Raw genomic sequence first — 9,680 nt, 5'->3', positions numbered from 1 at the left:
CCAGCAGGACACTGACCAGGTGCTGGAGGGCTCCCCAGCCTGCAGCATCCACGTGGGTCAAGACAAATGAAGAGACAGGACGAAAGGAAAAAGGGAAAAACAAGAGTAATGTGGGAGACAGGACCACAATTAGCCAAAGCAGGCAAAGAGGTTTATCTCAAGAAGGATAAGCCTGGCTGAACTTCCTCCACATCAAATCCTGCACCTTTGTTTGGTTTCAAAACACATCCATTTTGAAACTCACCTCCTTCTTGTTTTCTTTACTTTAAAGGGTTAAATAACCTGGAAAAAAAACAAACAGAACTGTTTGCTTTGGGCTGACTGAACTGATTCATTCAGCCCACAGTGCTTCCTTTTCCCCCTCCAGCCCCCCTCCAGGTTTGTTGTTTCGCTTTAAGACAGAAAAAGCAATAGCTTTGGGCTGCTTTGATTTTTGTTGTTTTTTTTTCCTCTCACCCTCCTGCACTCATTGGTTTGGCGACCAGACTGAAAAATCCATTACCCACACAGATCCTGGGCCAGCCTAACCCACATCTGACAGTAAAAGAAACCAGATTCTCCATGTCTTTTTAGCCCCTGGCTTCCTTCTTGGGCTTTCCCACATATCTGAAGCTCCCAGAGGGGCTGCGATGGGTGCTGGGCAGGGCCAGGACCCTACACAGAGGCTGCACTTTCCCCTCCTCTCCCAGCGCCTGCTCTCGGGGTCAGCGCCGGTCTCTGGTCCTTGGGGTTGGCCATTGGGGGAGTCGTCTCCTCTCAGCTGAAGCAGCGGCGAGACAGCATCAGGAAGAAACACCAAAGGAAGCATGGAGATGGACTTAATATGAACCTTTAATGCACAGAACGAGCTGCCGGGAGCCTTGCGAACGAAGGCACGGAGCCATTCTGCTACCTTGGAGTGGTAAAAAACCCCCAGCGTGTCCACAACGTCCTGGCACCTGCCTGGCATCCACCTCTGGGCCACGCGCTCACAGCTGGGATGCTCCTGGCGTCCTCGGCCAACGTGGCACCAAATTCCTGGCCCCACAGCTCCGGGTGGGCAGGGGATCCCCAGGCCCAGAAGTTCCCCTGCTCAGGCTCTCGCCTCCTGCGGGTATCGCCTCCTCCCAGCGTTTCGGAGTGTGTAGTCCAGGAAATTCAGTAAGAAAAGATTAAAAAGGAGAGACTTTTGCGCTGAGTCAAATCAGGTGTTGGGTTTTTGTTGGTTGGTTGGTTGGTTTTTGTTGTGTTTTTTTTTTTTTTTTTTTGTTTGTTTGTTTGTTTGTTTCCTCTGGAAAAAAATAAAAAACGAAAGGAAAGGAAATTAAAGTCCAACTTGCAGATTTCGCGTTTCTCTGCCATTGATGTGAGAAAGTCCTGCTTGGCCTCGCTGCCCCCTTTCACCCCTCTGAATACCTCCCGTCCCCGAACCCCAGCAGCACTCAGCACATCACGAGTCCTCGACTCCTCGGAGTCCCTCTGCCTCCCACAGCTCCAGGCCGGCACCGTCCCTCACCGCCCCTTGGACTCCCCGTAGGTGTTGCGCAGCATGGAGACCATCTTCTCCTCGCACGTGACTTTGGTGTCCTTTAGGATGCTGTACCACACCATGCCAGGAGGCCGGACCTCCTCGCTGCGGCAGAACAGGTAGGGCATGGTCTCGGTGCGGCTCTGGATGTAGGAGCTGCGGAGCAGCGTTGAGCAGTGACTGCTGACTTTCTCCAGCCTCCGCAGGATCAGGTGTGCCTTCCTGGAGGGAAGAACCAGAAATAGGGGCAGAGGAGTCCCCAGGGCACACCTGGCTCCCATCACTGGCTCTGTCTCATGGCAAGAATCACAGAACCACAGAATGGTTGGGTTGCAAGGGACCTCACAGCTCAGGCTGCCCAGGGCCCCATCTAATGGCCTTGGGCACCTCCAGGGATGGGCACTCACACATCTCTAGGCAGCAGTGCCTCACTGACCTCTAGGTAAGGAATTTCCTGCTCACAGCTGACCTAAATCTGATCTCTTTTAAAAAGAGAGAGCTTTTTCTTTTAAATCCATTCCCTCTTTTGTCCCATCATCTGCCCATGTAAAAAGTCACTCTCCCTCCTGCTTATAAGAAGGCTGCAGTGAAGTCTGCCCGGAGCCTTCTCCAGGCTGAACACCCCCAGCTCTCGGTCTGTCTGTGTAACAGAGGTGCTCCAACCTCCAACCATCTTCATGGCTGGCTCATGCCCAGCTTTTATACACCAAACCCTTCTCCGTGGGGCTGCTCTCAGTGAGTTCTTCTCTCAGTGCATACATATACCTGGGATTACACCAACTCAAGCACAATACCGTGCACTTGGCTTTGTCGAGCCTCATGAGGTTCAATGGATGAGAACCACGACCTGAGACATCGCCTTGCCTGTTTTAGGTGGAGAGCAGCTCTGCTTTGTGTCAAAGTTCATACACATCCATGCATGGGGCTGGAGGGACCTCAGGCATGAGCAGCAGAGCAGCTCCGGTGCCCTGAACTGTGCCAGTTGGTCACCAGAGTGCCACATGTTCCACAGCACTCCGTGGGGACCCCCAGTACTGCCAGCCCACGAGTGCTGCCCTCCCTGCTCTGTTTGCCTAAGTCTCCAGGAGGCAAATGGCCCGAAAGGACTGACACTAGAAGAGCGAGGAGAAAAAGCACAACACATTAAGACAAAACAAAATAAACCCGTTAGAAACCAAGAATCCCCTTGTGGGAGTCTGCAAAGTGCTAAATCAAACAAAGGGAGGGGAAGAGGGTTTACTTCAGTGGTCTGAAAGTCTCAAGATCACAGATTATTTCCTCTCCCTCTGGTGCCACAGGAAAGCTCTGGATTTGGGGTTAGGGGATTTCACAGTTCCTGGAGGAATGTAAATTCCTGATAATGATATGTCAGAGGCAGCGCTGTCAGTCAGTGAGGCATAAACATGGGGATTATTTGATTATGGGAGCTGAGCGGCGTTGCAGCCTGGGCTGTGAGCTCCTAACGAGGAGCAGCACCAGCAGCACCCAGTATGGGATGCAGGGAAGGAGGGCAGATGAGGCACAAGGGCACATCAGCACCTCCTGATGTGCCACCGATCCCCCAGTTCACACGTGTGAAATTCCACGGTGGCATCAGATGCTCTCAGCAAAGACTCATGGATTAAAGCTCAGCTCAGAGCAAACCAAGATCCACAGTGCCTGGTGCTACAATGAGGCCAACAGATCTCACTCAATCACTCTCGCTGCTGGTGGACGGGACCAAAGGGGATCATGTGCAATCAGCCTGCCCTGATGAATATGTCCAACCTGCTCTTTAGTCAAAGGCAGAGCACAGTTTGTTTCCACAAGCAGTCCTTCAGCTTATCCATCTTAATGCTGAGAAGCTGTTTCATAACATCTGCTCTTTCTTGAAGGGGAGGTTGGCCAAACGTAGAGCCCACATACACCCTGTAAGATGGACATTCCTGTAAGCAGACCGTGCTCAGGAGCAGAGCACTGAACCAGACCTGCCTCTCTCTCAATGGGATAACTATCATCTTTCCAGGGCCACAGCTCTGTGGTGACCCTTACTTACCATAAATCATCTCTATTGCCAAAAGTAGGTTCTGCTCCTTTCCCAGCTTATCCCTGCCCAGGTGTCCATTGGGATGAATGGGATTCACTGACATGGAGAAGTTGTCCACCTGAAGGCCAATCAAGCATCCAATGGCTTTTCTCCCAAACTGGTTCCTAGTCCAGCTCACCAGGAGGCCTTACCAGGCTTGCACAAGAGGAGAGCACCAACAAGTGGATGCGGCCAGTCTTTGAGGCATTTCCCAGTGGTAGGTAACAGTGACTTGCTCTTAATCAGGTTGAGGGCTGGGCACCCCAGCACATGCTCACACACATCTGCTGGTCAAGCTCTTCCCTTTTCCTCCTCCCATCTCACCAGCTGTCTGTCTCCTCCCCTGCACAGCCCTCTCAGCCCATCTCTCACTTCCCTCCTGCATAACCTGACCATTTCCCTCCATCTCCCTTGGTCTTCCCTACTCTCCCATTTTCATTACATGTTCCACCACCCCAGGATCACCTGGATTTTGCTAAAAATGACCACGTTGCCTTCTTTTCCTGATAGACATATGGGTCTCTTGGCCAGATAAACACTCTCATTTGTGAATCACAGAATGGTTTGAGTTGGAAGGAATCTTCAAAGGTCATCTGATCCAACTCCCCTGCAAGGAGCAGGAACATCTACATCTACAGCTCAACAAAGAGCAGCAGGGCTGAACCATGCAGACCTGCTGGTCTCTCATTTGCTGCAGTCAACGCTTCTTGGGTTGGTGGTCTCCACATCTGCAGCATCTGCAGTTGTGCTCGGTGCAATCAGCCCCAAGAAAGGGATGTGCACACGCTGAGCTGACTCTACAAGGATGCTGAGAAAGCACAGCACCATGGTCCAGGTGATGGGAGGGAGGGAATCAGGTCCCTCACTTTTGGTTTCCGGCACCAAAGCCCCAGTTTTGATGGGTTTCACTGCTTTGAGACTGAGTCACTTATTTTAGTGAGGGAATGAAGTCATGTGTAAATATTAGATTTAGCTTTTGGCTGTCAGCTGTTCCCTCTTAAAAAAAAAATAAGGAGCAAGAGAGACAGAGCGGGTGAGGGGAGGGGTGAGAAAGGGAGAGAAGCTTTCTGGTGAAGGCTGGGTAATAAATTACAGGAGCAGCTCTTGGGCTGCCAATTTAACACCATAAATCAAGCGCTGGGTATTACCCAAGTGCTCCCTGCGGAGGGCTGTCGGGTCAGAACGACCACCTTTTCAAATACTGGAAATGAAATCTTCCTAAATGCTGACCAACCTCATCCCTGCCAGAAACAATAATTTATTGCCTTATTAAAGGGCAGGAATCAAGAGAGGACAGCAGGGGAGCGAGGTGGGGGTCATTTTCATGGCCAGATCCCGGCCCTCCAAAGGATGAAGCAGCCCCTCTTTGCTCCCCCATAGCCCAGCTCCACTGCAGGGTGCCCCCACTCTGGGTGTCCCCAGGGACCGGTTCTTGAGTGATGGATTTAGGAGGTCATCACCCACATCATAAATGGTGGAGAGAGGGATTCTGATAGCGATGGCTCCGCACGGCTGCTCCCCCCTTGGTGTGGGGAGAGGGGTGGGAGGGGACGGGGGGCTGCCAAAGAAGGTGCCAAGTGAGAGGGAGGACGAGCTTCCTCGATCTGCTGCAGGAGGGGCTGGTTGCCCGTCTGCTCTGTTCCCATATGGGACGATTCTGTCATCAATTCAGATTTTTCCACTCTACTGAGAACTGACCCAGGTCTGTCAGACCCTCATCTGAGAGGATAATGAGTCCGGGACTCGATGGCCTCTTATCACAGCCTCCCATCGGTACATTGCATTCCCCTCGGTTCCAGAAGGCAGCTGCTCTGGGGATGCACTGATCTCATGAGGCCGCCCCGGCTGCTGCCCGGGGACCTGCCTGAGGGAAGGAGAGCTGTGAGCCCCACATCCTGACCTTGCTGTTCCTGGTAGCCGCAGGCAGGGGCACAGAGGGAAGATTTTAACCTAATTCTTTCTCCCGCCTCCTCCTAACAGCCAGGCTCTGTTTGCAGTGGTCACAAGGATTGTCCAAAAATACAGTATGAGAAAATAATAAAGAAATCTCCCTGTTGCCATGTCAGGAAGCGCTCTTGCTGCACCGATCCAAAGGTCTGAACACACAGTAGCATTAAACCTTCACTGCTTTAGACAGATTCTCTGTTTTGTTGGAACAAATTAACTCTGCGAGACTCATTTGGTGTTTGTAGGAGGAATGGGGGGAGCAGGAAAGGGGTTGTTGTTGCTGAAGGAGACGAGCAGGATGAAGCAAGCCAGGTGCCAAGATGCTGCTGACCACAGAAAGTCCTGGTTTAGGGCCACCTATGAGCTAACTTTTTAATGTCTCCTTAATGTAAACCGTCTGGTTGGGACATCTGGCTGTCAGCGTGTCTTCTCGCGAGCAGCTGTTTGCAGTAACCTGTGGCTTTCATGGAAACTGGGCTCACGAGGACTCCAGTGTGATGTATTTATTACACGGAGGCAATCAACTTCCCTCTTGTCGCTCAGTTTTATGAGCGAACATTTACTGCGAATCTGAGGCTCATCTGATAAACATTTCAAGGTATGAAAATGAATGTTCCTCTGGGAAGGAGAACAGCCCGTCAATTAAAATCGCGTTACGAGATGGCCTCCCTTGGCAAATCCCCCCCACGTCAGTGCCTCCGCTTCTGTCCCAGCTCCCGGCGATGCTGGGCGGGATGCAGAGCTCTGCTCTTGTCAGTCTGGCATCGACTGCTGCTGCATTTCCCCTTGGCTGCAGGTCACACACTGCTCAAACATGGAGTGGGGGCACATGAGCTCTGCAAGGGATCATCTGCCTGGCGAGGAAGGCAGACAGCAGCCGAATCGACCACTGGCTCCAGATGTAGCTCGGTATGGAGTGCAACAATGCGGGCTATTTAAATGTCACCTTGCAAATCTGGCGGCTCAGTGTAGGTATCAGGGTAGCTAACATGCTGCAATAAGTTGGATCTCAAGTGACAAGGGAAATAAGAAGAGTAAGAAAAATGTAAGAAGAGGCTGATGGACCCCGGGGGCTCAGAGCAGTTGGAAAGGACAAACAAGTCCGCAGTGTCATCAGAGAAGGAGGAAGGCGGTGGGAAGGAAGAGTGGCTCAGCGTCAGGCGCTAATGAGCTATCAAAGAAATTACGACCAAGGTCGTTTCTGTGGGAGGGCAAGCACCAGGCCGGCCTGGATTTATGTCTGTGAGAGCAGAAGCTGTTGTGAAGTGCTGTCATCCTGGTATTATGGACGGATCCTCGCTCGTGTCCAACAAGCAGACAGAAGTCGAGGAGAAAGAAGGAAATTCTTATTCATGGACAGCCCAACCCCTCTCCTCCATCCTTCCCTGCTCCAGTTTGTCAGAGAACAACAAAGAATCATAGAATGGCTTGGAAGGGATCTAGTTCCAGTGGTTGTCAACCACCAAATTCAGCACCAGAACAGACTGCCTAGGGCCCCATCCAAAGTTAGATGAGGATGATTCAAGAGCAGTGTCTACAAAAGCTTCAAGGCTACTTGAATTCTGAAGAGATTGTAACTTGTCCACAGGGTTATGACTTTCTCCAAACACTCCTTGCATGGTACCAGGGACACCACAGCAATGAAAATAAGGATGATCTTCTTAGCACCTACATCAATGAATTGAATTATTGTTACGGGAGAGTGAAGATGGAAAAGGGAACTTTGGAAATATTTACAGCTTGTACAGCAACCATATGGCACAGCAAGGATAAAGATGTGTCAGGTCCAATAGAGATAGAAACCAGCAGAAGGGAAAGTCCATGAAAAATACTACCTAGCAGAGACAATTTTACCACTTAGAATTTTGCTTAGTTGTTGATCCCCTCTGATAACATCCAAGTGCTGGCTTACACACAGACTATGCACTGTCCCTGATTAAGACCCTCTGGTCTCCCCATGGTGTTCCCAGTACCCTGCAGTACCACCCACTTCAGCTTTCCCACAAGCATTTATCGAAGACCAAGCAGGGCCTGGTCAACACCATTGGATGGTTAATAACAAGAGGGGACTTCTCTCAGCTGTGAGGAGGCAGCGGGGCTGGGAGGATGCAGGATAAGGGTGGGTACCTGGGCCCCAGCTCGTCTTCGCTACGCCAGACAAAGTCTCCGAACTTCTCATAGTGGGAGTTGTAGTGGTGCTGGACTCGGAACAGCATGGAAGCAGAGACCTCCATCAGCGTGTTGTAGGCTGTCTGCTGCTCCTTCCCACTGGTGTAGCCATTATAGAGGTTGTAGATTTTGTCAGCTATCTCTGGAAGAGAGCAGGGGACAAGATTTAATGAGCACAGGTGTAGTGGGAATGCTAAGTTACGGCCTGAAGCAGTGATTGAGCACCTGGTGGGAAGGCAGGGCCAACCCAGGGGAGCTCAGCTGCATGCAATACACCTGAGTAATTGGAAGGGGTAGAGGCAGGATCTACTCCTTCTACGACCTCATTTAAGGGTTGGTAGTGGAGGCAAGGGCACCTCTTGCTGTGTATCCCTGTCTACCTGAGGCCTGCCAAAGGTAAGTAGTTATTTTCTTTCATTTCTGAGGCTGCTGCATTTGGGCTCATTCTTGTTTGCTGGGCCCAAAGACTTTGCTACCCTGCCATTATCATGGTACTTTCCATCCCATTATAGCAATACAACAGGGAAAAAGAACAAGCAGAGAACCCTGAAAAGGGCTGGTGGGAGGTGCTGGGATAGCTGCAAATGAAGCTTGATTTATTGAGCAAGAAGGTGCGTGTTTTTGTTGTAAAAAAAAGAGTATTTTTTTAAGAAATGAAAAAAGTAGGAAACTCTTTTTCTTTCCTTTTCTGTAAAGCCTCTCATTTGCTCTTGTTTTGGAAGTGCTTATCAATAACACTAAACAAAGCATTAATCAAAGCTTTCTTTTGTTTGTTTCCCAAAGTAGAAAGAAAGGAAATAGGTAGCAGGCCTTCTATTCTTTTTTAGACAAGTAATTTAAAACTCAAAAACAGCAAAATGCTTTGGGAAGGAGAGAACGAATTTGACTGATTGGTTTCAAAACTGGGAAATGAAACTATGGAAGTGGTTGATGTCTCCATTTCAGAGTCAACACAGCTGCTACTGCTGTCCCACTAAAGACCCAGAGTTGGGTCCCAATCAGGGCTGCCCTTACTTTGCAGGCAGCAATTGCCCTTTTCCATAGGATGTTTGTTGGCAGGTCCCCAGGATCATACAGGGGAGCAGATGTGATGGCACTGAGCTACGCAGGACCATACAGCCTCCACTACAAGATGTTTGCAATTTGCCATCCATCCCAGCCCCATATCCCTGTGCCCAGGGCTCACTTATAAGAGCTTGCACTCTGGAAGAGGAGACTGGAGAGGGTTGCAGGTGTGTAATGGATATAGGAGAAGCAAAATTAACAGGAAATGGCTTCTGTCTTGGGAGACAAGGTGCCTGAAGACTGACCTTCTGCCTTGCTGTCATCTACCAGTGGGCAGGCTGTCCTCAGGGTGACCGTGCTCAGCTCAGAGTGTCTCCCTCGTGTGTCCACCGCATACAGAGTGAACCTGGAAAGCAGGAAGGGGAAGAAAAATGTCTTTATCTCCTGGTCTGACACCACCAGATTGTTATGGGAGCTGACTTCGTGAGAAGTGAAAAATGTGGTCCTGGCTCCCATCAGTCACTTCTGGCATCTCAAGGGGATGCAAGATGTCTCTGGCTAAGAACAGGAAAGCAAATAGCAGGAGGAGGCATGGGGGTAGGTCACAGCATCCCCGTGCACCAAGGGTGGGCTGCGTGCAGCTCCATGAGTTGGAGAAGGATGCACACACCTCTGCATGAGGTGCCATGCAATGCAGTAACATTGCAGTGCTTGCACCTCCCTGCAGTAATTCTGCCCTAAGTAGGATCTGTGCTGACAAGCGACAGCTCGCACACATCCTGCAAAAGGCCCTTGAGGTTGTTTTCTAGATCATTTCCTCACCAGGGTGGGGCTGGTAAAAGGGTGGGAATGATAATTTCACACTTGAAGCTAATGGAGAGCATCTGACAGTAAAATACAGCTTTTGTGCTGGATGGAGCACTGCATAAACAGGCTGTGGCTGCATGGGATGTCCTGTGATGCTAAGCTCAGAGCTGTGCTCACAAT

The 9,680-nt window shown here is 50.5% G+C and overlaps 1 protein-coding gene across 3 annotated transcripts in view; it reads right to left on the bottom strand.

Annotated features, from left to right (window-relative positions):
• Nucleotides 1-813: 813 nt before the first annotated feature.
• The window catches only part of ASTN2 (astrotactin 2), a 257,021-nt gene continuing 248,154 nt past the window's right edge, over nt 814-9,680 (bottom strand). For all 3 annotated transcript variants that reach the window (XM_042878916.1, XM_042878918.1, XM_042878917.1), the window contains exons 21-23: nt 8,999-9,099; nt 7,647-7,830; nt 814-1,729 (exon numbers count right to left, since the gene is read on the bottom strand). In XM_042878916.1, the coding sequence (XP_042734850.1) occupies nt 1,492-1,729; nt 7,647-7,830; nt 8,999-9,099 (523 nt within the window). In that variant the 3' untranslated portion in view covers nt 814-1,491. The remainder of the gene's footprint in view (nt 1,730-7,646; nt 7,831-8,998; nt 9,100-9,680) is intronic.

This window comes from Lagopus leucura, unplaced genomic scaffold (genome assembly GCF_019238085.1).
Source record: "Lagopus leucura isolate 7727_CA_CO unplaced genomic scaffold, USGS_WTPT01 Super-Scaffold_100022, whole genome shotgun sequence".
Classification (NCBI taxonomy): Eukaryota; Metazoa; Chordata; class Aves; order Galliformes; family Phasianidae; genus Lagopus; species Lagopus leucura.
This window is presented reverse-complemented; position numbering and strand designations above follow the sequence as displayed.